This window comes from Empidonax traillii, unplaced genomic scaffold, assembly GCF_003031625.1.
Source record: "Empidonax traillii isolate 1590-97213 ecotype Southwest subspecies unplaced genomic scaffold, ASM303162v1 scaffold750:size552251, whole genome shotgun sequence".
NCBI lineage: Eukaryota > Metazoa > Chordata > Aves > Passeriformes > Tyrannidae > Empidonax > Empidonax traillii.
In genome coordinates, this window is record NW_020955943.1 from 108,519 (window position 1) to 135,798 (window position 27,280).

Below are 27,280 nucleotides of genomic sequence, written 5' to 3' on the forward strand. Positions count from 1 at the left end.
CAGTTTGAATGATATGACTTGTGAAGGCAGAATCTATAAAATCTCATCTAAGTACTTTCTCTTCTGAACAATCTTTTCTGTACTTTACTTAGCCTTGTTGGTGCTCTCTGACAATATATTGGCTTTTGAATCTATTTCAAAATAGATATTTACATTAATGTCCATAACACATTGGAGAAGTCTGGTAATATAATATTAATTCAAAATTGCAACTTGCAGAGAGGGGAAATAAAAATATCAAGCAAAATTGGTTGATATATTATTATTGAAGTCCATAACAAATGGATTAGAGTGAAACAAATACATTAGAGTGATGAAAATAGCAGAACCTGTGTGGTCTGTATGGCTTTCTAATAGTCTTGAGGAAAATCAGGACTCAAGAGTTGTACTCTTAACTTAGATGATGAATTCTATTAAGTACTAAAGATGGTTCTGCAGGATGCTTTCATTACAAAAGGCACTGATCAGTGAAAAAATGGATTGTTTGTTAGTTTATTTACCAGTTGGGTTGTTAGGGGAGACTAACTGTACACCATTTATTATTTCTTCTCGTGTCCAGGGTGGATGTGTCAAGGAAATACATGGGATGCTGCTGAGAGCTAAATTTTAATGTAATATTTGCATAAAAGGCATAAATGTCTTACAGTGCAAAATCATATTTACTCTCTATCACCAGCCCAGTTCTGGAACAAAACTCTGAAAAGCTAAACAGCAAAGCTGAATTAATATATGCAAAGTAATTTTCATTGGTAGAGTTACTTGTTTTGTACTTTTCCCATTATTATCATTCTTTACTTTTTTATAGTAATATTTTAGACATACTAGAATTAGTGACACATTAATTTTTATTGTCTGTTTGATCATCATCAATGCTTTAAGGTTCAAATTCTAACTTCATTTAGTCCAGTAGCAGCCCTTTCCAGCTAAACTAATCTAACAAGACTGCCATGTAGATTTAATAGCATCCAATTTACCAAGCAGCTGTAAAAGAAATGGAACTAAAATGATTTACTTTTTGAATCAGATAGTGAAATATTAAAGTTATATTGATGCCCTCATTGCTACTGAAATGTCACTTGACCAGAGTCAGCAGTTAGCAAGCTTTTGTTACATGCAGAGGAATTAGTGCTGTGTTAGCTACTGAAATTACAGCTGTTTGTATAAATGCAAAAATTCTGTCCATAAGTAGTTTTGACCACTCAAAGTATCATATGTGAAGCCACTTATGACAGTGATGTAAAGTAGTTGGAAGGCTGTTTGTTGCTCATCTTATAAAGAGTTAATGCATTGGCTAATTTTGCCTCCGTTGGCCTCTGTCAGGGAAGCCAACTTGCAGCTAAGATAGTGTGCAACTCTTCCACAGAACAGCAAAAAGTGCTAAAATCAGATGTAACGTATGTTTATGCAAAATTCTGAAGACTGTTAAAACTTACACTAATTTCTCACTATGTGAAAAATCTTCCGGAATACATAAAATGATGTACATGCACCATTGTCTACCTTACTGTACTTATAGGCAGGGGATTGACATAGTGGTGAGGATGTTACCTCAGCATTGTCTCTAATACTCTGGACAACTGGTAAAAAGTGAAAAATTAGGGCATGAGTTGATTGATGTGCAGTAACATTTGCATGGGCAGTCCCTTTTAGCTCCTCTCTTTTGTTTCCAATTTAGTTTGCCTTCGCTTTATGATAGTCAAGTTTTTCTCATCTGTCTTTATTCTTGTGACATCACTGGATTAAATGGTGGAGGAAGTCCCTGAACTTTTTTGGACTGTGGTCTGGATAACTCTCATATCTGGTACTGAAAAGGAGAGGTAGAAGCAAATTACTATTAATCAGATAATGAATATTGAAAGCAGACAATACAGCCTCCTTTGTATTCAGACTAAATGAAGTAAGAAAGTAGGAAGACTCCAGAGAACAGTCTACTCTAATGCCTTAATCCAGCATGGTTTCATGCCAGGGTTAAAGGTCAGAGTGTTCTAAAATAATTTGTAAAACAGAAGCTTCTGGAGTTTCTCAGGGCTGGGGCATTAGAGAAAAATCCCACTCTAGAACAGTCCTAGGTAAAACGTATATCTTAGTGAAACTCGTGTTGGCTTGAAGGTCTGAGAAAAGAGATGATGAGGGGGCAGGAGAGGGGCAGGTGATAATCTCTCTGGAGACCCCTGACAGCACGGAAGGAAATGGAATGAAACACTGTCAGGGGAAGTTTAGACATTAGGAAAATGTTCTTCACAGAGAGGTTTACAACAGAGAGGCTGGTGGTGTACTGGAACTCCTGGCTCCCCAGGGAAGTGGTCATGGCACCAAGCCTGTCAGAGTTCAAGAAGTGTCTCGACAGTGCTCTTAGTCATATGGCTTAGTTTTAGGTAGTCCTATGAGAAGGCAGTTGGATTTGATTATCTTTATGTGTCCCTTCCAACTTTAGAATAACACAGAATATCTCGATGTTCTATGGTTCTATAGGCTTAAAGGATGTGCTTTTTCCCTAGCAGTTCCCAAGTGGATTCAGTAACTGCTTTGTTAAATATATTGTCATCTTATATTCTGGAATTAAACTAATTTCCTAATTTTTTAATGTACATGTGAAATACATTATCCTACTCATTATTTTACTATTAAACAATGACAAGTTAATATGACAAGAAGCATTGCATTTGTAATGATATTTTTGTTGAGATGACTAAAGTTAATAAATTTGTTTAAACTTAGGCAGCATAATTCTCTGCTGTAAAAGTATTATGATACTTCAGGGAAGCTGTAGTGACAATTTTGAACTAGCATTTTCTGAACAGAGAATTTTACCATCAACACATACATTGCTAATCAAATCTAGTTTGCAGTTTCCTGGGAGTGAGCCAGCTCTAATGTAATGTTACAGGACTGACATAACTGGAGTGACTGCAGTTAATTTATTATCAGAATTGAATTTAGAAATGATATTGGAGTCCTGTGACCTTCCTTCTTATTAAAAAAAAAAAAAAAAAGTGTTGCATATTTTTTTTAAAGATCACTGAAGGAGCCAAGACAAGATTTTACTCTCAGCACCATCGGTGTGTGTCCATTCTTTCAGCCTTATTATCTTGCTTTAGAATTCACTTCCCTGTCTTTCTTGTGTAGTGAGTAGAGAGATCCATGTACTTCTGAGTGCAATTAGTCCATCCTGCTTTGGGGTAGAATGAGTTGTATTTGAGGTGTCTATCCCTTGTCACTGACTCTAGAAGTAATCCAAATAACTAATTTAGAATGGATAATACTAGCTAAAATAATTCCTACCCGTATTTTACTACAGTGTGAGAGGACAATTGAGGATCACTGATTATAATAAAAATAGTTTGTGTCTAGAGGATTATATCTGGTATTTTTGTATTTTATATACATAATCCTGGTGACACACCTCCAATTACATCTAATTTATACCACTGTAAATCAGTTATGTCTGATTTACTCTACATCAAACTTTGTGTCTGCAATTGTATTTCTCAGACAAGAAGTAAATACAACTGCACATTTCAAATGGGATTTCAGATGTTTGTCCTCAAAACAGGAAGGAACCTTTTTACAATTTGAGTAACTTGTAAAAGTGAAGGGATCTTTTTACCTATAAAATATTGTTCATTAATATAAAAGTAATAACATCATTAATGTCAGGCTCAGAACTATTTAATTTTAAATGGGACAGGCTGTAAAACTAGATTTACCTTTTGGCTCTGCTTTCAAATGTAGTAAATTACCTTCAAAGCCAGTTTTGATTTTCTCAGGTTCTCTTGAGGTTATTTTAATAAACAATAGTATCAAAGAGAAAAGAGAAAAAACAAGCAACTGAAAAGAACTTAAAGTGCCATCAGTAATTAAGAGGGTTGATGCTATGAGTGACAAAGACTAAAAGACTAAAAATCATTATTGTCTCATGTATTATGTTGAAAGTTAAGAGTCCATCTGGAACAGATGTAGTAGCAGAAATCACTCTCCAGGTGGTGGAAGGAAGAAGTGTATTTGGTGCTTTGAAAGGCATGTGTATACAGAGCCAAAAGTGCACACAATTACTACGGGTCATTGTGTGAGAGGCAGGGAACCTGTAGAAGAAGGACCCTGAACTTAGTGACAAAGCTGGAGCACAGACATCACAGCTTTCTGTCACAGAGGAGTACTGAGCTAATCTTATAGCAAAGGTTTCATAAATGTTAAAATCTTTTACACTATCTGAAAACACAGCAGTAACTTGAAATTCAAAGGGAAGATTCATAGCAGCAATTTCCCAGGCACTGATTTTCTTCAGAAGAATATGAATAAGGGGAAACAGATACTGAAGGTCTAATTTTTCAAAAATGACGATAACTGGCATGTTATGATGATGTGGATGGAGACACATCTGTGATCTGGTTGAGAGGTGACACAAAACTATGGCTCTAAAGAAAGCATTAGAAGATGGGTTCAAGTCCTCTGCGGTGCTTAGTGGTGTTAATACACTTGTACTGAAAGCAGAAAAGAGAACAGGTGTGCATGCTGTTGGTTGCAACAGTTTATTGTGCTTGCAGCCAACACAACATGAAATCAACACAAGACCTAGTGCTGCAGCAAGCCAAAGCACACATTGTCCCAGTAGATTGTTTTCCTTCCTGTTTGAAGTCATTAATTTTAGATCACTAACATTGTTGGTGCCCCTCCCCAAACTTTAAGGGTGCAGTATACATGATCATGTCTTAAATACCACGCGATTCTCCCTTGAGGATAAAACAGTTCCTGAAATTGTATTAAATGGGGTGAGAGTTGGCAAGACAGAAGAGCTGCAAAAAAATCCCTGTATAAATGGGCATGTTGGAGAAACCCAGCAGGGATTCTCCACAACAGTTTTTGCACCTCTGTGGAAAGGGAGCTGTGAACAGTTGCCTGATTCTTTTAGACAAGTAGCCTCTTGATAGTTTGGGCTAGTATTCATTTAAAATACTAAAGGACAGACCTAACAATTTGTCTTGATTCCCTTCCCTCCTCCCCCCACCCTGGCCATTTTTCCTGGGCTTGTGCTTTGATCAACCTGCCCTTGACCTTTCTATTCCACTGCTAATGCCCCTCCCAGCACCCTGCAGCCAGGACAAACCATGGCATAAGCTCAAGTTGTTGTAACTTTTTTTAGTTTTAAAGTAAGTTTGGTATTTTTCCCCATGAAGCATTTTTGTATGAAAGGATCCCATACAGTTCTGGGTTAACAAATCCTTTATAGAAGTACTGCTTCCTTTCCTGCTTAAATGAATAAAAGTTCCTACCAATATAAAGGGTTCCCTATATATTAAGCAATGTATAAAAGCCAAAGTGGTTTTGGCCACCTTTCAGGCTTTAGGAGAAACTCAATACTCGGTAGGTTTTAAATGGAAAGAATTAAAAATAGCATCATGTTTCCTTCTTATATATTACAAGATTTTTCTTATGCTCTGATTCTTGGCTAAAGGATACTGTTCTCATCTCCATCTAGTAAAGTTTCCTCCTACTGCATCCACCTACCCTAACTAAAGGGCATGAGACTTTTTTATTTTTGGGATATAATGAATCTAATGCTTTTTCTTATTGTGGTGAATCACTTCCATTTTGTTTCTAAGTCTTCTGCAATGACCTATGCTTTGCATACTAACGTATCAAAAAAATGCAACATTCTTGTTTATGTCCTTAAACTCAACATTTGAAATGTTCTTGCTGCTCAAAGTGCCTGCTGAACATGCTCCCCTTATTTTAAGTGATTGTGAAACAGGTTGCATTGTCCATTGAAGAGTTAATTTGTAAATTTAAATAGTGCTATTCAAATATTTATAATCTATTTGCATGGTAATAGAAAAATACAGAATCACTGTGTCCCCAATAAATAGGTTAGCGTAACAGTGATGGTATATTTCAATTTTCAGTGTAATACATGTTGATTTTTACCACCCTTAGAATTGCCTTGATGTTGGGGTGGATTTTTAAATTACATCTTGATCATTTTGCAAATCCAATATTTGTAGGTGAACAGTTTTATTAATATAGTTTAGTACTGTAATATATCTTTAGATGGTATTATGAGCTAATCTTATACAGAATGTTCCTGTAATTGAAAAGGCCTTTTAAATGCAAGTATTTTCTGCTTGGCTTTAAGTTAAGAATTATATTCAATTAGAAAATGATAGAGAGCCTATGGAAGTTGCTATTTTCTAGTATATAGATGTTCCTATTTTTAAATATATGAAATATACATATATTTTCCATCTAACTTGCTGGCATATCCACTACTGGATGCCAAATGCTTTTAATTTCAAGAGGTCTGTAATGGGCATCTGTTTACTTACAAAGGCTCGTGAAGATCTGTCTAGTGGGCATACTCAAGCTGGAATTTCCAAAACCACTTTGCCAGTCAGAGAACAACATGCATCTTGAATGTTTTATGAAGTGATTATTTTGAATTGATAATTTAAAGAAATAACAGGAAGAGCCACAGAAAATTCATTATTGTTGCCGAGTTCAGAGGTGTAAGATGAAATCAGATCAGACTGGTTTGGGCTGTAAAGCAAGAGACTCCCTAGATACAAACACTGGGGCTGGCCTAAGGGAAGCAAAATAACCTTTATTCTCTGTAATGAAAGACATAACCTGGAATGCTTGTGTTTTTCTGAAAGACTAAAAACTAGCGTGGTTGGCGTTGGGTGAGTAAAATAAAGGATATATGAGGCTGAATTTCTGAACTTAATGAAGTTGATGAAAACGTTACTGCTTGAACAAGGACGGTGAAGATTCACTGTAACATTAAAAATAATTAACTATGCAGAATGTAATTAACAATGAATTCCAATTAGCTACCTGTGGAAATTGTGGCTTTATTGTGATGAGGTTTTTTTTTTTTCACTCCTCTGTACTTTGAATTGCTTTTGCAACACCACCTCTGCAACTGAGCTGTGTCAACTGTACAATGTACTGTGATTCACACAAGACTGTTTTTGCAAAGAAAAATTGTCACAGGAGAGGAACTTGTTGAAATTTGGGGTGTAAGCAATATTTGTCATTTAAAATCAGAGGAAAAAAAAAAGGGAGAGGTGTTAACCTAGTTCTGTTTAATGGAGGAGCAATACAGTTTCCACACTAGAACTTGCATTACTATCTGGTAAAATGTAGGAGTGAAATCACCTTGGAAGTGTGGATGAATGTGAAGGATATAGGTTGGAAGGAAGATCTATCAGAAGAATAGAAGAGAAGCAGCAGGGTTGTTACCACTGAAAATGAGAAAGGAGCAGAAAGCCATGCACAGAGACAGAAGATCTTTCATTGTCCTGAAGAGGTGTGAGGACAGACAGTTAGGATACTGATGGGAAGAGGCTTGGGTTTCTCAACATGGAAACTGCTTCCTTTGTTTTGGTTATTCTTCTCCTAATGTAAATAATGTTTATTCAGTAATGAAAATGGCTGGTAGAAAGTACTATTGTGACTTTTTAGAAATACTAGTGCATATGGTAAAGGAAGAGAATCCTTTCATGTCCTTACTGTCCTGTTCTTCCCCTGCAGAAAGCACTGGTGTGGCATAATAAACCATTATTTGAACCAATTTGAACTGATGGCATTCTTTGCAAATAATACAATAGAGAAGTATGGGCCTTATCATGAGCTTTTAACTGTATAGAACTGAAATTTTGGCCAACAGTTCAGTTCAGAGAGTATTAAAATAATAAAGGCTAATTGTAGAAATTTCTCACTTTCATTGGAAAAGCCTTCATCCCTCAGAATTAAGCCAGGAAATTCTCTGAGACTTGTTTTAAGCCCAGAGTGGATTGGATTTTGCATTTCGTGGATAATAATACACAAAGTCTTCCAAACTCAGTGGGACAGCTCAACACAAATGGCTCTTGAAAAAAGAAGTAGAAACAAAACAGGCATTGTCTTGCAGGGAACAGCTACACTCTGCTCTTACAGAGATGGTTTTGTTTCCCATTTGCATGCATAACAATTATTGATATTCACTAATGAGAGAAAAAAGTGCCCCACATTCCGCTGCTGTTATAAATAGAAAGGATTCCCTAGAGCTCACACATTTAAAATAATTACTAAATAGTAAAGATTTCATGCTGACACTGAGAAGACTTGCTACGTAGGACTAGATACTATTTTTATGTAAACATATACTTGCTTATTTTTGGCCCTTTTTGATGAAAAAAAAAAGTTGTTCTTACCGTTTGTTCATTTGCTTGTAAGGTTTTGCATTTAGTTACTTGAGAATGCAATTGCCTCATTTTTTGAGACTGATCTTAGCAATACTTGTGAACCCATTGTCACAAGTGAAATAAAGGGAAATACGGTACTGCCCAGATTGTCCAAAGATACTTATCTTTCTTCTGCCTGTTCTGCTTTAGATTGCTGTGATGGATTTACTTTATTGAATTAGTATCTGTGCCTCCCCATCTCCTTAGGCCTGCCTGACAGTGCTATAAACTGGCACTGACTGCATGGAGGTGGAGCTCCCATTCACGTCACCAACCCTATGTTCTTCAGCCTTCTGTGGTTTACGCAGTTCCCATGTACACCAACATCCTTCTTTTCCTCTACATCCTGCACCTTTACAGTGCCTCGCCTCTTGTAGAAGCCAGTGTGACTCCTCTGCCACATTTACAAAAAAAGAGTGGTCTCCTGCCCAGAAGCAGGCATTTTAAAGTACTCTCTATTATTTGAAGGTGTTCTAAGAGGTTGACTCGAAAATGTGACCCCTTAGTTTCAGTGTACTTTTCATTCTGATGTATTTACTTTTTGATTTAATCTATAACAGTGAATAGACCTAGAATATACCTAGAGGTGTATACAAGTAAATGAATGACTGTGTCTGACCACAGAAACTAGAATTTTCATGTCTAACCATTTCTCTGGAGGAAGTAAGAAAGAGATGCACAGATTTTGGCAGACTTGCAGTGAAAGCAGAGAGCTGAAGTTCTTTCCACGTCACTAGTAGTCTGCCCTGCAGCTCCTGAGGATGTTGGTATCTCCAAGACAGGGCCATCATATAATTATTTGGGTTGGAAGGGACCTTAAAGATCATCTTATTCCAAGCCCCCCGCCATGGGCAGGAACACCTTCTACTAGAACAGGTTTCTCCAGGCCCTGTCCAACCCCACTTCCAGGGATGGGGCAGCCACAGCTTCTCTGGGCAACCTGTTCCAGTGCCTCACCATCCGCACAGGAAAGAATTTCTTCCTAATATCTAATTAGGATGTGCATTTGAAAATCCATCAGATCCACTTAATGATTATCTTGGGTGTAAAGCAGGTTACTTCAGCAAGCTGAGGCACAAAAGATGAAGGCTGGAGAACTGATTCACAGGATGATATAACGCTGCTTCAAGATGGAAATAGCATCAGATGAGTGGAGCATAAGGCTTGGAGTGATAACACTTCAACTGTTTTGTTGTGGATGCTGGCACTGTTTGGCTTGAACTTGCCTTCTGAAGTCTGTCAGACCCATGCTTCACCTTCATTACCTTGGTTAGTCTAAAGTGACATGCCAGTGTTATTTGAATAACATCAGAACAACAGTTATTGGTGGATTTAATACTGAAAATGCTGTATATAAAGACAAACATCAGGTCCCTGAGCTTTCAGATTTTCTGATTATTTGTAAAAATAAAATTATCTTTAATAATGTTATCGAAGTACATATTCATGTTGTTGGACCAGACATACATTCATTCTCTCTGGAAAATGTGCTGGGTACATATTTTTATAATTGAGAATGCCACTTGAGATTGCACCACGCTATTAGAGTGCATTGCAAATGGAAAAAAAAAAATTCATCAGAAGTGAAATCTAAATCTGGAAATACAAAATAATCCATAAATTCTTCACAAGTATCTCTAACTTTGAATTTCCATGGTTACAGCACCCAAATATGATTATTGTTGGAGCGAGTGTGGACCTGCTAATTGGACCAATGATTCAAGTCTAACAAATAGGTAGCTAGGTAATTCAAATTATTCACATTAAGAGTGCCAGGAAAGGCTATTGCCGTTTGCTATTTAATAAAATTTAAAAAAATTTCTGGACATAAATGTAGACTGTCTAAAGATGATCTTCTTGGAGAGCCAAACCAAAAATGGCGGTGAATGTTACACATGCAAAGTACTTCACTCAGATATGACTTGCAAATCATTTAAACAAGCAGTAGGCACAACCAGTGGGCACTGTGGTTTCAACCAGGTTTTCATAATTCCTTCTGGTTTGGGCTTCATACACAGAATATGGAATCATAAAATATCCTGACTTGGAAGGGACCCACATCATCAAGTCCAATCCCTGGCTCTGCACAGAACAGCCCATGTGTCCTTCAAATGCTTCTTGAACTCTATCAGGCTTGGAATATAACCATTCTTTGGGTGAAGAATCTTTTCCTAATATCCAACATAAGCTCCCCCGCACAGCTTCATGCCATTTCCTTGGGTCCTGTCACTGGTCTGCAAGAAAAGAGATCAGTGCCTGCCCCTCTGTTTTCACTCACGAGGAAGATGTAGACTCCAGTGAGGTCTCCCCTCAGTCTCCTCCAGGCTGAACAGACCAAGTGACCTCAGCTGCTCCTCATACGACTTCCCCTCAAGGCTCTTCACCATCTTTGTTGCCCTCCTTTGGACACTTTCTAACAGCTTTATATCTTGTATGGTGGTGCCCAAAACTGCACATAGGACTGCTGTTGCACTCCGGGTTAAGCTATAAACTGCCCAGAGCAGTTCCATTTTAATTTAAGACTTTTTAAAAGCCTTTTGGTTTGTTATAACCTCTAATTAGCATCCAGAGAAAGAGTCACACACTCTTCTCTAAGAGAATTCTTTTTAATTTAGTGAAAAAAATAAGACATTTTGGCAAAAGGTTTTCACAGGAATAAAATACAACCAAGCAAAAAGCATTTCACTAAAACATTCAGCACAAAGACCCATTCCACAGGAAACACCCACTAAAACAATCCATATATCAGTAAAACACAGTTCAGTTTAGTAAAACGCAGTTCATTAGTTTTGTTACCCACAAGAGAAGGAAAAGAGTAAAAGAAAACAGATTAAAAGGAATAAAGAAAGAGAGAAGGAGTAAAGGAGAGGAGAATAGTTACCAACAAGATTCAGTAATTCACATGGTGCCGACTGGAGAGGGAGAAGAGAGAGGAGACCATGTGGAGTCTCATGTATTTATAGAGTTCATTTTTCCCTTCCAGGCAGCATATCCAGTCAGGGCCTTCCCGGCCAGCATGAGCTGTGGTCACTCACAGGCTGCAGGGGTGTGGTGTGGGTGGGCTACCAGGCAGGTCTGCCTTGGCTGACAGCCCGGCTGCAGGGCCTTCAGCCTGGCCATGTGCTCTGCACGGGCAGCAGGCCTTTCCTTCAGCTCTGCCCTGTGCCCTCAGGACAGGCCTTACGTGCCGGCCTTACCTCGTTCCTGCAGGGCCAGGCCCAGCCCTTCCCCACATGCACACACACACTCACAGTGAGTTGGCTCCGACCCATATCAATACTGCAGTGAGATCTGGATCCAGGATCTCACAACTGCACGCAGGACTTGAGGTGAGGCAGAGTAGAGTGGGACAATCACCTCCCTTGACTGACTGGCAGTGTTTTGCCCGGTTGGCCCTCCTGGCTGCCAGGGCACTGCTGACTCATTCCACTTGCCATCAACCCCCAGGTCCCTTTCTGTGGTGCTGCTGTCCAGCGTCTCATTCCTCAGTTTGCACTGTACACCCAGGACTACCCCATCCCAGGTGCAGAATCCAGCATTTTCCCTTGTTAAAATTAATATCGTTGGTGATAGCCCAGCACTCTGATTTGTCTAGGTCTCTCTGTGTGACCTCTCTGAGGGAGTCAACAGCTCCAAGATTGGGAAGAGCACCGGCCCTAAAATGAAGCCATCCCTAACTCCATTAGTAACCAGTCACCAGCCTGATGTAACCCCATTTACTATAACCCTTCGTGCCTGACCCACGAGCCAGTTGCTCACCCATTGCATGTGTTTATCCAGCTGAATGATGTGCAGGCACAGCAGAAACTGACAGGCCTGTAATTACCAGGGCCATCCCCCTTGCCTTTCTTGAAAATTGGGAAAACACTGATGGACCCCTGCACCTTCAAAAGCATTTTCCCAGGGGACCTTGCTAACTAGTTCCCTGAGCAGCCTGAAGTCTGCTCTCTTCATATCAAGAGTTGAAGTTTTTCTGGCACTCTTCTTCCTGTCAACAGAGGTTTTAAACTCAATTGTTTTGAGGTTGCCGTGGCCAAGATGGCCACCATTCGTAACTCCACTCATGATACTCTCTTAGTTAACAAGCAAAAAAATCAAGGAGAGCACCTTTCCTAGTCAGCTCCCTTAGTACCTGTACGATAACAAAATGTACTATAACAAAAAGTTATTGTCCAAGTGCTTTTGGAATTTTTTGGACCTGTTTGTTTTAGCTATGTGGTAGTCCAGTTAACATCTGGCAAGTTGAAGTTCCTCCTAAGGACAAGGCTGGTTGATTTAGAGGTGTCCCTTAGTTCCTTAAAAAATAATTTGTCAATTCTGTAGTCATCCTGGATGGGTGGCCTATAGTAGACTCACATGACAACATCCACTTTATTTGTTTGTCCCTTAATCCTTACATGTCAAAACAATCTTCATCCTTGTATAGAATATGTCAATATGACTACTTTCTTGTATTTTCAGTCTGCCAGGTAAGCAAAGACTAAAATATTTCCCATCCTGGTGTGCTAGTTCTTGCTCAGCCACGCACTAGTCAGAATAGACACAACGTGATTCGCTTGACAATACTTCCAGTCCCTTCAACTTAAAGCTTTTAACATGTAGGCATTTGGGACGATTTTTCAAAGGGAACTACTTTTGGTTTTGAAGGCTCGTATTTTAAAGTTTCTAGGAGTAATTTGAGCAAATTGTGTATTTCTATATTTTTATATAAATTTTCAGGCACTTCAGAAATTTTCTATGGTGTTTCACTTCAAATACCTACTGTATCTTGATCTGAGAGGTCTGTGGTAATTAATAGGCTAACCAGTTAGATCATAGTTACATTTGTTACTTTGAAAATGAACGCTGGAGAATCAAATCCACTGTTTTATTACAATGCTTCTTACATAATAACAACTAAACGTTGTGTACCTTTGCCTAAATGCCAGCAAATGGTCTCGGTTCTGTTAGCATTTCACTGACATTCAGTCTGTGGCTTCATGTCGGCCAAACCCAATAATGGTCCCATCTGCCAAGTTTTGCTCCTACATTCCTAATTCCTTAGCTGCAAGGGAACAAGAGTCTAAGTATTGTGAGAAACTTGACTTATGGTTAATTTGAATTTCAAGGTACTGATATACATCCCCAACAAACTTATGCTTAAGGATGATTATTTGCCTCAGAGCAGTTTCTCCCTCAGGTGATCAGTCAGCATTTGCCTCTGAACTCCAGTCACTGCCTGCTATTAGCAAGTTCCTGCTTTATTCCCCAGAATCATCTAGTCCAACCACCCTGCCAAGGCAGGGTCACCTAGAGGAGGTTACACAGGAATGCGTCAAGGTGGGTTTTGAACATCTTCAGAGAGAGAAAGAGACTATCCTGCGTCACGTGCTCTAGGATGACCCTGCTTGAGCAGGGAGGTTGGACCAGATGCCACACTGTGGTCCCTTCCAACCTCACCTATTCTGTGGTTCTATCATTCTGTTTTCCTCCGAGCTACTCCTTGTTAGTGACCTTACTCCTCTGAAACACTTAAAATCTCCTTTCTTTCAGAAATCAACAGTCAACAGTACAGTTTGCAGATGGCCCCTCAATTACTTACGCAACCCAGAACCTCTTTTTTTCTTTTTTGTGTGTGTGTTTTTTTTGTTTGTTTGTTTGTCTGTTTAATCTCTAATAGTATCCTAGCTATATGGAGGTTTTGATCTCCGTTATCACCAGCCCGGCTCCGCCCGCCCTCTCCCCGCTCCGCTCCGCTCCCCTCCCCGCTGCGGGACAGGATGTCCCGCCTCCCGCCGCTCTCCCGATTGGCAGAGCCCTCCGCGGGCGTACCGGGAGCCGAGCTTAGCCCGTCTTCAGTAGCGAAGGAGAGAGAGAGGGAGGGACCGGCGAGCGGCTCCGCCGGCGGAGGGGTGGGGGGCGGGTGGGCGAGGGAAGGAGGGGCGAGGATTACCCGGGGCCGAGCGGGCGGCGGTGCAGCGAGGCGAGGAGCTGCTGCTGCCGCCGCCGCAGCTGCCCGGTGAGTGTGGCAGCGCCGACAGCTCGGTCGGGCTCGGCGGGGAGCGGGGAGGAGAGGGCGGCGGTGCCCCCGCCCCGCGGAGCGGTGGTGGGCGGGCGGCGCGGGCAGAGCGGCCTCCGCTCCGCATCCCGGTAGGGGAGGGAAGGGGAGGAGCGGCCCCCGCGCCCTGTGCGGCGACCCCTGCCCGGGCGGGGCTTTTCCCGCTCCTCCTGCCTGAGGTCCCGGCGACCCCCGCCCCGCCACCCCCTCCCCGGGCTGGCCGAGGTGGGTGAAAGCCGCGGCTGTCGCCGTCAGGGGCGGTGACAGTGGGACGTGAGCGCAGGGGGTGGGATGGGATGGGATGGGATGGCATGCTCCCGGGAGAGGGGCAGCCCCCGGGCCTGGGCTGCCGGCGGGGAGGAAGGGGTGCGGGTGACCCTGATAATCGCTTTATGTTGGCCTGCGGCTTGCGTAATCTGCGATCAATTATTTATTTCATGCACCACTTACGGGGCTGAGGGGCAGCGTTAAGGCCTCTGGTGTAGCTCAGTGCAGCAGAAGGGAGGCTTCCTTCCCACGGGTGCGATAGGGAAGGGAAGTAGAGGCTTTTTTCTGGATTCAGATAGTGTTCTTAATGCGTGTTCCTCTCCCCGTGCAAATTCGGGGGATGTAAGCGAGGGAGGTCCTTCTTCATGATACATTTTTAAAGATCAAGTGGAAGCCATCCTAGCCTGGACAAAAATAACCTTGTGTGGTTTACTTCATGTGCTAGATTGGTCCCCCCTTCCCCCCCTCCCCATTCTGTGACAGGTTGGGCTGCTCAGCCAGCCTGGAGAGAAGGCTGAAGAGGGAAACATGTCTTCTGATTCTTTTTGTCTGTCTGCTCAAGCAAGATTTGACTCCAAATGGTTGAAGACAGACTTGCAGGTAAGGAGTTTGATGGTTGTATTGCGTGGTGACCTTTCAGGTGCAGATCAAGGATGCTTTTAGTCTGAAAAGCTGATGAATAGAAGACTGCAACATTGCTCTTGAGATAGTGTATGGGTTTTTCTGATTATGCAGATTTAAAACTGGTTTTGAAGAAACATTAACTTATTTTGAGCTGCAAATAGATCTGCATTGTCAGTTCAGTCCCTTTGCTTTGAAACAAACTGCGCTGCATGTGTATGTTATCTTTGCACAGTGTCAAAGCCCTTAGCTGAGTATGTGGCATTTCTACTAGAACTATAAATTCTTCATTTAGGCTGTTGCAAAATGTCTTGCCAGCATATGAGCCAGTAGGTTTAATGCATGGAAGAATTGAAGCGAAAGGCGATGGAAATCTAATTTACGTTTTCAATAATTCAAATTAGCTTTTACTGTAGCTCTGTTTATATAATGGGTAGAGGCATCCTTTTGAATTTGCTGCTTTTTGAAGGGAGTTAATTTTTTGTCAGAGATGTGTGGCTGAAATGGAAGTGGTCTTTGCTGAAGTGTGCCAGTGTTTGGTGAAAGTTATCTTTTGTCTTAGAATATGATCTGTTCATTGTATCATGCCACTTGCATAAGGGAGGAGAATACCATCATGTTTTCCCAATTCAGGTTTGACAAGTGGAAAATACAGAGAAATAGAGTAGTTTGGGCCAGTTATATTTGTTTTAGATGAAATGAGTAACTAGATGAAGTCCTTGTCTCCTCATCTTCCTTTCCCCAGGTGTTGCATATAGATCCCTTACCCTGAATAAGTATGCATGTTCCTGCTCATAACTCTGAAATTGGGATGGGCCAGCCAGTGTTATTCTTTTGTTACAGTTAATAATAATGCTACTGAAAATTTCTCAAAAATTCTGTCTTTATCCCAGGATAAATTCTGGACTTTATCCCAGATACGTGCTGATAGTCTGAATGGTTGAGCTGTTCATGTGGTTAGACAAGGATTTTTCCCCATGCAGTTGTGATTTGAAAGCAGCCTTTCTCCAGTATTTTACATCAAACAAGCTAAATTGGAATCAGAAGTGACAGATATAGCCTAAGAGGTTACATTATTTAGTAGGTCTTGTATGTAAATGCTATAAAATGACGGGGCTTGCTCTTGATTTGGCTAGGTTAGTTCTATTTTCATCTTCTGTTCTTACCAAAGTAGAAGTTTTGATCCAAAAGTCAGGTGTTTTGTCTAATGTGGTTAATAAACACAGGAAAAATGTTTTGGAGATAAGGTTATTAAGAAATACGGAAATACTTTTTGTTTCCAAGAGAGTAGCTTTTCTAGATTACAAATATATTCCTTCAATGATTGTTGAAAACAGGAAAATTTTAGCTGAAAAAGTGACAACCTTTGTTTGTAACAGTTGCTGACTATGTGTTGCCTGTTTTTCTTCTGTATTATATGGGGTGAAAAATGTGACTATTCATGTGATTTGTCAGATTTTTCCTCTTATTCATAGTATCTCTTTTCTACATCTCTTTGTCATGTAAACTTTTTCAGTTGTCATTCAAACTTCTAATGGTTATTTTCAGTTGTGTGTATAAATGCAATAAAATATTTGTCTTTAATGAGACTGTAGTTAATGTATTGTAATAATGCCTTTTAATAATAAAAATCTTAATTTGTAACATAGTTCTATGAATAAATGCTCTTACTTATAAGAGTTCTTTATGAGTAATTACAAGTTGAACTCTAATTGTCAGGGTCCTCCCTTTGTTTTCTTCTAATCAAGCTGTAATCAAAATAATGAGATTAATGAAATAACAGTAATTGTTTGTCATCTGCTGGACACAAACATCACTTCTCTGGAATCTGAAGACTACCCAGGCTGCCTGGGTATAATTTTCTTACTAGATTAACTGTTTTTTGATATTATCACTGAACTCTTAGTATGTATTTGGTATTTTGAAAAATCTGCATGTGAGCCTTGAATTGCATCTTTTTAGTGTATTAAATGGCAGATGTCTTCTGTCAAGTAAAGGGGTTTTGGGCTCTGAGGAATTTTTCTATTACATGATTGACCATTTTAGCTACTGGTTGACTAGCATGACCTAGCTGCATGTGAATTTTTTTTTTAATAGATATAAATTCTATCTCTTAATCCTTTGAGTTCAATGTGTACTGAATATGCAGATCTCCTACCATGCGTGTTTCTACCATCTCAACCATAGAAAGACCTTATTAGTGTTCGAGAGACTGTCAACAGCAGTTGAAAAGATGAACACAGATGAGAGGTTTGAAGAAGACACACTAAATGACTACAAGTTATCATTTGGAACGGGATCCTGAAACACTTCAGTTTGCAGCTTTTTTAAGTCAGTCCAAGAATGAGTAGGTGAAAGTTCTTGGAGAAACAGAATTATAAAGGGGAATTCTTACCTTAGGAAACATACAAAGTCTTTAAAACTAACCTTTGCTGTAGCAAAATTTGGGGTGTATAGCTAGAATTGGAAGTAAAATGTTTCACTTGGTGGCCTGGTAGTCTCCAAAGTCTGACTTACCTTTTTCTTTTGTCACTGCTGCTGGGCAGTTTGTTCTTTAGACTTGACTGGCAGTTATTGTGGATTAAGCCAGTGCAGTGTCTCTGAAAATCGTTGTATTCCTTTTTGCTTTAGTTGAAGATGCTGTTGCATTAACAGTGTAATACACTGTATTCTAGTACTATATGCATTAATAAGTCTATAATATAGTGGTATTAATATAATAAGGAAAGAATGACATGTGGATTGTAGCATGGATTGTTTTAATCACCTGTGTGCGTCACTGTTGCAGCTGGCGTCCGGGGGCCAAATTTAAATGTTCCTACTTAGTTTTGGGATGTTACTGCTAAGAGACAAAGACAGTGTGATGTAGCATGTTATTACTGTTCTTAGGAGAATATCGAAGGCACAAGCCCTTTTCCAGTAGCAGTGAGCCTCTGGCCTGCAGGACTTACTGAAGTGATGTGAAATGTTAGTAGAAGTGTACCTTGACAATACGCTTTTTGATTATATTAATTTATCTGAATCTAAACAATACTAATATAGAAAGCCAAAATGCTCTACAAAGACCCAAGTGCATCCCATGACTATTCCGTGTCGTTTTATTAACTTTATGATTTTTGACCTGTGACTGTGTGATTTACAGCTACTAGTATAATTTTTAAGTGGTTAGAAACAATTGTTTTACTAGAAAGTCTAAATTTCCTGGTGGAGCAAAGTAAGATATTCTATGTTGTCTGAAAAAAACACTAACTGTCACTGCAGCTGAAAAATTAAGGTTGTTCAGCTGAATATAAGATAACATCAGTAGTACAATATGTAATAGTCTCCGAAGATGTAATCAATAGATGTGTGTATAACATCACTCTTAATAAAATAATCCTGTGACGTTATAATACAGGTGGATTTTACTACAGGCCGCTTTTTCATGAGTTATGTTTGACATAGTCACTAGAAAAGTTAGCATCTAATTTCAATTTCCAATTTATTTATTTAGATTTGAATTAATACATTTAAAAAACACCTACCTAATTGTGACTATTTCTAGTGGAAACCGTCACATTTTTAGCAAAATCTGTGTGTAATGGGAGAGTTTGTTTTAATGACTGTTCCTAAGGAAAACATTCTTTTATTTTAAAGAGAGGAGGTTAAAATTGTGTATTTAAACCTAGATACCCCGTTTGTAGAATCAAACTGTGCTTAAAATAATTCTGATTAAATAGATGTACTGTACTAATTTAGAATCTTATGCAGAGACCTTTAATTAGTGATGGATGAATAACTGAAAACTAGAATTGCTGTGAACTAAGGGGATGCATGTGTGTGTTCAAATGGTGTTTAATGAGGCTGCTTATTCTGGATCCTGTGGAGAACTATTGTGATTACTAGCAGGAGCTGAAGGGAAAAACTTTCATTTTCCTGTAGTGTGGAGAAAAACTTTAGGCAATAGTGAAGGTGGCAAGAACTGTCTACAAGTGGAATATGATGCATTTTCATCAGTTTTCATTGGCAGACTATTTCTGTCATCATCTTTTACCATAATGAAAGTGAACTTTTTAAAGATGAAAAATTCACCTGTAAGAGTTGTATTGGTTTGAGATCTTCTTACTCTTCTTTCAAAATTACATTCAGCATTTTGATTTTTATGAAAATCCTACTCTTTGAACATTTAGATCAATGTCTTTGCTTGTAAGAAGATGGTGTAATATCTTGACTACTCAGAGAAAGAAGTTAGTGAAAAAAGCTTTCTTTGTTTTATTGCTTTCTTTTTAATTTTCTTAGTTGTTTTGGCTTTCTGATCAAAAAATGAAATGCTTATTTGGAAGTTCTTATAGTAAACTGCAAATGATAAGTCCTGTGTTTTCAAAGGAAGTGAAGTTTGCAGCAGAGATTTTTTAAAAATTATTTAAAAAATGAAGTAGTGCTGTCTCTTCAGCATAAGTGATTTCCAGAGGGAGGGATGAACACTGTATGGGGAGTGATAGGTTAGAGAAATTAAATTTAATGTGTGTGCAAATACTTGGGCTCAGACAGACCTACTATTCTTCAGATGGGGAAAGTTAAATAATTTCTAGGTTTGAGGGAATTGCATAGTTTTTCTTTGTATATGACTAAGAACTGTTAATAAACCTCTCCAACAAATGGAAGACCAGCAGACTGTTACTATGGGGACGTTTCTAGTTTAACCCCAAATTCACTGAAGAAATGTGGGGCTGCTGAACTTTTCTGTCTTTGCTGTCAGAGCTTTTGAGCAGTATGTTTAGATCTAATGATGTTTCACTGTGCTTTGCATAGGTGTGATAAGCAGCTGTGGTTTCAGGGCATGCTTCATTCAGCAGGGGAGGAAGGAAGCTAGGACAAAATACTGACAACAATGAGAAAGGAAGCACAAGTTGAATGGATTCAAAAAAGCAAAAACAAAAGAGAGACTTGGGAAAGGACTTACTGTTCTGTGATTTTCTTTGCTATTACTGGGCTGAAAAAGTTTTTAATTCTGTTATATTTCTAAAGAGAAATGTTTTTTAATGTAGTCTTTAAAATACAGCCAATGGCTAATCCAGAAGTACCTGAACAGAAGAACAGATTCTCCCTCCACCCCCACTGGCAATTCTGAGGTGAAGATTACTTAAGTAGCTTATATTTTAAATGTTCAGTGATTATGAAGTCACTTTCTTAAATTTCCAGTGCAGTTATATAATCAGGAATCCTACCTGAACCGATCCTCATCCTTTTGTGTAATTTTCTTTTCCTGGCTTCATTTTTCTTGAGTTCAAGTTGACTTTTATGAAGGTTTCTGTGCTTTCTGCAGGGAAGTTTATTAAACCATGTCAAGAATGTCATCTGCTGTATCAGACAGAGTAAGCTTTTTCTGACTTAAACTATTGACTTTAAGAACAAAATCAGAGCTGCTTACTATTCTTGAAATAATTACTTAAGGCAAAACTGTAGTGGTGCTTTGAGGATTCTCAAGAGCTTATCCAGTTATGGTTGCAAGATTTAATTTTCCTCAAATGTAAGGAAATGTGAATGCCAGTGTCTATTGTCTAGAGTTGATGGGGATAGACAGGAATTTCACTGCCAGCCCTGTTGGAGAATGGCAGCAGCATATGCCAGCAGCCAAACTAGATACCCCTTGGACTTAAGCAAATGTTGTACTAGGCAGAATAAATTACAATTTGACTGCAGAGATGAGATTAACAAAATATTAGAGTGGGGAACTGCCCAGTTTACAGTAGAAATTCACTTTAAAATCTACTTAGGGCCTTGCTTTTTTGGTTTGGGAAAACTATGTAGGGCTGAGCCTTAGGTCTGTGTGGGAAGTATGGATTTGGTGAGATACATGGCTTTTAAGTGCAGAAATCAAGACAAGCTCTGGGGATGAGAAAGTGCAACAAATGGTGGAAGAGGCTTGGGGTTTTTGAGAGTGAGGTGCATAGGAGATGGGGATTGACAGGAGATCAGGAAATGCCATGGGAAGGATGAGGGAGATTTTGAGCATGGGGAATGAGTAGGAGGATTAGGGACACGGGCTAAAGTTGCAAGGCAATGGATAGTAGTAGTGGAGTGTGGAACTGCTCTTGTCCAGTGTGTAGGTGGTAGGGCAAGCAGGGCCTTAAGAGGGAGATTGCCAGAGTACGTCTCTGGTACTGTTGCCAGCTGCAAAAGTTCAGTGAAACTTAATTATTTTTAATTTGTTGGCTTACTGAATTTGTCAGGTTCATCCCTTTAAACATTCACAAACGAAGTTACTAAGGTATTAGAGGGAAAGATGTCCACCTAAATCAAGCAATCTAGTGAGAGAGTGTTAGACTTTACAAAACACATATAGCTGCTCTTGTGCTTGCAACTCCAGTATGTCAGAAACAGTGAAGACCAATGATTACCTTGTGAACTTTATTTAAAGAATTTAGTGAAAGAAGTGCCTTTTTTTTCTTTTCAAAATAGAAGGCAGAGAGATATTTTCTAAATTTGTTCTGAACAAAATTCTAGTTCTCTCTGACCACTTCGATGTTTGATAGACTCCTTACAAATTACTGAATGCAAGAGATATTGATGGGAGCAAAAAGAGAAAGTAATATATACTTTCCTGGCTAAGATAGTCATAAAATACTGAAGAAAGAAAGAAAAGCAGGATTACATAGTTAAAGCAGGCATTTGAGTTTTCTACTGTACATTTGACTTACTGCTATCTTCAACTGCTAGTTTCACAGGATCACAAGTGGTTGAGATTGGAAGGGACTTCAGTAGGTCAGCTGGTCTAACTCCCCTGCTCAAGCAGGGCCACCTAGAGCCAGCCAATTGCCCAGGACTAGGTCCTAATGTCTTTTGAATATCTCCAAGGTACTAAAACAATCTCCCTGGGCCCTCTGTGCTAGTGCTTGGTCACCCTCACAGTGTAAAAGTGTTTTCTGGTGGTCAGAGGGAACTTCCTGTGTATCAGCTTATGCCCACTCCCAGCTGATCCTTGTCACTGGGTGCCACTGAGCAAAGCCTAGCTCCCTCTTGTTTACATCTTCCCTTCAGATATTTATATATATTGATGAGTTTTTTTTCCCATAAGACTTCTCAAGGCTGAATAGTCTCAGCTGTCTCTGCCTTTTCTCATGAGAAAGATGTTCCAGTCCTTTAATCATCTTTGTAGCTTTTTGCTGGACTCCCTTCTGTATGTCCATGTTTTGTCACACTGAGGAGCCCAGCACTGGATCCAGCACTCCAGGTTTGGCCTGATCAGTGCTGAGGGGAAGGATCACCTCCCCAAATCTGCTGGTAACACTCTTCCTAATGCAGCCCAGGACACCCATTAACCTTCTTTGTGGCAAGGGCACATTGGTGGCTCATGTTCAGCTTGGTCCCCACCAGGACCCTTGGGGTCTATTCTGCAAAGCCATTTTCCACCTGGGTTACCTCCAGCCTGTACTGGGAGCTGTTCCTCCCCAGGTGCAGGACTTCACACTTGTTGTTCAGCTTCATGAGGTTCTTCTCAGCCCATTTCTTCAGCTTGTTGAGGTCCCTCTGGATGCCAGCATGAGCCTCTAGCCTCCCCACTTCTGTAGGTTAAGTGACACATTTCTCTCAAGAGAGTGGTAAATGTTATGATTATGTAATTTTAAGATCATGAAACTAAAATTGCTTAAATAATTTATCACTTTAGAACTCAGACTTTTCTTTCATTTTTGGCTATCATATATAGCATATAGTGTCTATTTGCTGAATCTTGAGTAGATTATTGTCTTCAGTTATGACAGTTAAATTGGTTTTAAGTACTGTTTCTTAGTTATCCTTTCAGTTTGTTCCTTTGATTGTTGCTGCAAAATAAGTCCAGTGTTCCTTTACTTTCAAGCATGTCTCCTTTTTCCCTTCCCCAACACACATACTGCTGACAAAATGTTAACTACAACCTGAGTAAAGGCAAAATTGTTTATCTGAAGGCTGCTTATGGGGTAAGCTTCCACATGAGGTATTTGGAGAAGGAGGTGGAACTCTCTGTGAACTGTAATCTTGGTGGTTCCTCTATCTTTATGCAACATACCAAGAAAAATACTTTGATAAGAATTTGAACACCAAACCCAAGGCAGAAGAAATTTTGTTTACTTTTCCAGTTTTCAGTTGTGTGAAAGAACTGAGTGAACTTTGTGCCATGTGACAGGATTAGAGGTTAAAGTGGAGAAAACAATTCTTCATCTACTTTGCAGGAATGCTTTCAAAAGTAGTAAGTTTTCTGAAATAAAACAGTGCTGCATTATGAAGAACCTTGAATTGAAAGCCTGTAGGCCTTTAGATCATAAGCTTTGAGAATCATTTCCATACCAAGGTGATCTGAATATAAAAGAAAATGTGGGAAAAGACAATTTATTAGAGAAAGAGCTTTAGTTTTTGAAAACTGTAGCTTATTATGCAACCCATCTGGAGGGTTGCCTCACTTGCTGTTTTTCAAGCTTGTATTTTAGCATAGGTTAGCATTTAACAGGCAAAAGTTTATTTTTTTAAAAAATCTATCACATATGAGCCAAAAGTAATGAAACAGTTGTGTTTTGCTATTTTCACAAGAAAAAATTATGATAAATGAATTCCCTAGGTACCCCACTAAAGTATATGACCACATCAGAAGAAGGAAAACCCATATATTGTTGAAATATTTATAGACTGAGAACAATGCAAGAAAATCGGTTAATGGTGAATGATTTTTTCATTGTTGAAATGATCTATAAGGTTATTTCAATTTTTTAAAAATTAAGCCAAATGTTAAGCTTTTAGCAAAACACAGGTCTTTGCAGAAGCTCTTCGTGCTGTCAAGCCCTGAAGAACAGGGACTGTACCTTTCAGTAAAGCACAGTCACTATAATTCTGGTGCTGCACAATTGATTAATCACACATAAGTTGAATAATGTCTAGCTCACACGGCATCATTTTTTCCCCTCCTGTGTCTCTGAGATCAGGACATAGTAAGTGACAGATATGTACAATGTGTCAGCTTAATTTTATGCTGAAAGAAAAACTGCTAAATCATCAATATGTGTTTCAGTGAGTTTCTAAAGTAGGCAATATGAAGTCAAGAAACTACTGTGGTCATTCAGTGCATTACAGCGGTGTGAAAGCTTGCAACTTGACTTTAATTCTTCATGTTAACTGAGATAAGCTGGATCAGCAAATGTCTTCCCTGCTGGTGATTGTGTCTCTTAAAATTTGTAATTTTTATAATTGATAAAATAGATTTTATTTTTAGCTATTTCCTAAAGATAAGTGGAGTTCTGTGTAAAACGGTAAATATTTTACAGCAGTTGTGTAAGTGGCGTCTTTGTATTACTTCTCAGCTTTGGATTTGAATAGTAGTTACATAACACAAAGATGCTTCTGAATAAGCCTTCAGCGTTTTTTTTTTTTAATGTATTCACTCACGACTTTGGTATGCAAAAAGTATTCTGTTTTTCACTTTCATATATTGCTCTCCTCCATTACTGTTACAAGTTATAGCCTGGAATTCCCTAGGGATGTTGATACCTGTTTTGCAGCATTTTGTGGAGCAGAGAACAACATCCATAGAAGAAAAGTTATCCTGGTCATTAGGATTCTCCAAGGGAGATCCAAATTCCTACATCATTAGGGGACTTGTGTTTCAGCCAGTGCTTTTGTGAATGGTTCCAGCTACCCGAGTCCTGCTGTTTATTCTGTTGCTAGTATTTGTCCTCTTGAACACAGAGTGTATTGGGAACTGACCTGGGCTGAGGCAGCCCTTTGCTCTTCCGCCATGTGCAGCTGGTTTGAGTCTTGATCAGTTCCATAACCTGGTTCTGCATCTGAGAGGAGGCATTGTAGCAGTTGGAGGGAAGAAGGAGGGGCTGTGAGAGATGCTTTGCACAGGAGGACCACTTTGAACTGGTTAAATTAATTTATGAATGTGTGCCTTGATGTCATCTTATGTTCTGGTTAAGAAACACAGCTCTTCAGTTGCTGGTTTGGTGAGGGGACTATTGACTTTATATTTCTATGTTTTGTGACTTTATGCAGCTTGACTTCGTTTGAATAACTTTTCCTGAAGGGAAAAATGAGACCCCATGCCTTTGCCCCCACCATGCCCTTTTCTATTGAATGTGTGGATAGTTCTGAGTGACTAGATCCACGCTCTTGATGAGAATTTGTCACCAAAAGAGAGTTCATTTTGCTATATTTGAACCTATCTAAAAGTTACTGTTTCACACACTTTTAATCTGAAAATAGCATAGCTAGAGAATCAGAGATCCTGGAAATCATTTAAATCCCTATCGTGCACACATACCCCAAATATTCTGGTGAGGTGATACGTGTGTTTTCTTTCTTCTGGGACAAAATATAAAATCAAATGTGTTTTAAATGTTAGCTTGAGTTGCCTTGAGAGAAAATTGTTGTAACTGTATATAATGTATTAATTTTAACAGCTTGCTTTTACACGAGATGGACTCTGTGGCTTGTGGAACGAAATGGTAAAAGATGGGGAGATTGTATATCCTGGAACAGAATTAATACAAAGTGGTGAACTACCTCCAAGAAAAGGTATGCATTTTAAATCTTTTTTATTTATTCATTCATTTTTTCTTTTGATGATGAAATTGGACTTCAAATTCTATACTGTCACAGAACTTTGGTTTATCATCACCTGTCTATATGATTTCCAGGTGTTCATGTTTTGAATGAAATACAATTGAAAGTGATTTCTTAAAAGTGTACTTCAAATGAAGGCTTAAATCTCTTCCAGCCTTGTGAAATTTAACTTCATAACTAGACATGTTATTATGAGAGAGGCTTGGCAGTGTCTTTTTGTTTGGTATGCTTGGTGTGTTTACAGCTGAAGCCTTTGTTTAAAGGAAGTGGACTGAGGAATGTGATAAAGCCAATACTGCTATTTCTAATTTTGTTTACAATCTTCATAAAGTAACTGAAAGGTCAGCTAAAAAACTGTCCACAATCTGACTAAGAATGTAGTGCTTTTGTGTGTGTATGTGTGTGTGTGTGTCTTCTCGTGTACTTGAGAGCAGTTCAAACATTGCAACTTCTGCAAACAGCCAAGTAATACATCTGTTTAGAAAGATTACTTTGGTGGAGGTGGATTTTGTTTTGTGGTGGGCTGTGCCAGAATGGAGTGATTCTGCTCTTGCCTTTTTTCCATCTTCATATTGTGGTGCTCTTTTGACTCCTTATTGAAGAGAAAATGAAACTGTTCAAAAAAGAAAAGATTTGTTTCTTAATCTGGCTGAAATGGATTTACCAAATGGTCAGATAAGTTTTGTCAGTAATTTATAAGACCCCTAAATAAATGAGAAGGGTGGAAACACTGCCTTTGGTATTAGTGAAGTGTAATTACAGCATCTGTTACTTCCTGAACCTGTACTGCTGGATAGACATGGTATTTCAGATCAGTTATGCTCAATTCCTTATGGAGGCATTTTTTTGTAACTATAGTATGCCTTCTTTAAAAATAGGAGGGAGAGGAATGTTTTTTTGACTAGAGGAAGTTATTCCTACAGGAAAGAAGCTGTAATAGTTTATGAGAAGAGAGTGAATTCTGTGTTATTTTTATCAAGAGTGCAAGCTTTGTAGGCTATGAGTGGCTGTGTGCTGTAGTAAGGACTAGAGTTATGCTCCTAGTTCTTTCAGAGTTAAAAATCTTGTCTGTCTTCTGCTGCTAGCCTTTTTGAATATTATTGCTGACACTGGACAAAAATACAGCTAATCTTATCAGAAAGGCTACTGCAATAGCTTCCCATGAAATGAGTGGAGGTAAGGTAGTGTAATATTTTTTTTCTTTAGATTGGCTAGTTCCATGTAAACCATTGTGAACTTGATGCAGTGAAGGGAAGGATTACCCCCTAAGTGAACTGTGGAAAATGCTTTCCTGTTCACTGAAAACTCATGAGAGAGGTGTTGTGATGGTCGTGGTATAACAATTCCACACACACTGCTTTCATGTAATGACAAGATAACAGATACTTACACCTTGTTTTCAGAGTTGTACCTCTACTGGTCTTTGAGAGAAAACTATTTTTCTACTAACTTTATAGCTAAGTAACTGCAGCTGAATTGATACTTTTGTTAGTTATGGTGCTGTAGTGTTTTCAGTAATTCTGAGAAAGCTTATAGAAAGGTGTCACAGTATAATAGGTTTTAA

At 39.1% G+C, this 27,280-nt stretch overlaps 1 protein-coding gene across 3 annotated transcripts in view; it reads left to right on the forward strand.

Annotated features, from left to right (window-relative positions):
• Positions 1-14,120: 14,120 nt before the first annotated feature.
• LOC114066264 (E3 ubiquitin-protein ligase HERC2) overlaps positions 14,121-27,280 on the forward strand; it is a 105,774-nt gene continuing 92,614 nt past the window's right edge. For 2 of the 3 annotated variants that reach the window (XM_027900811.1, XM_027900813.1), the window contains exons 1-3: positions 14,121-14,217; positions 15,021-15,123; positions 25,554-25,668. In XM_027900811.1, coding sequence (XP_027756612.1) covers positions 15,052-15,123; positions 25,554-25,668 — 187 coding nt within the window. In that variant the 5' untranslated portion in view covers positions 14,121-14,217; positions 15,021-15,051. The remainder of the gene's footprint in view (positions 14,218-15,020; positions 15,124-25,553; positions 25,669-27,280) is intronic. The other variant, XM_027900812.1, reaches the window with a different exon arrangement.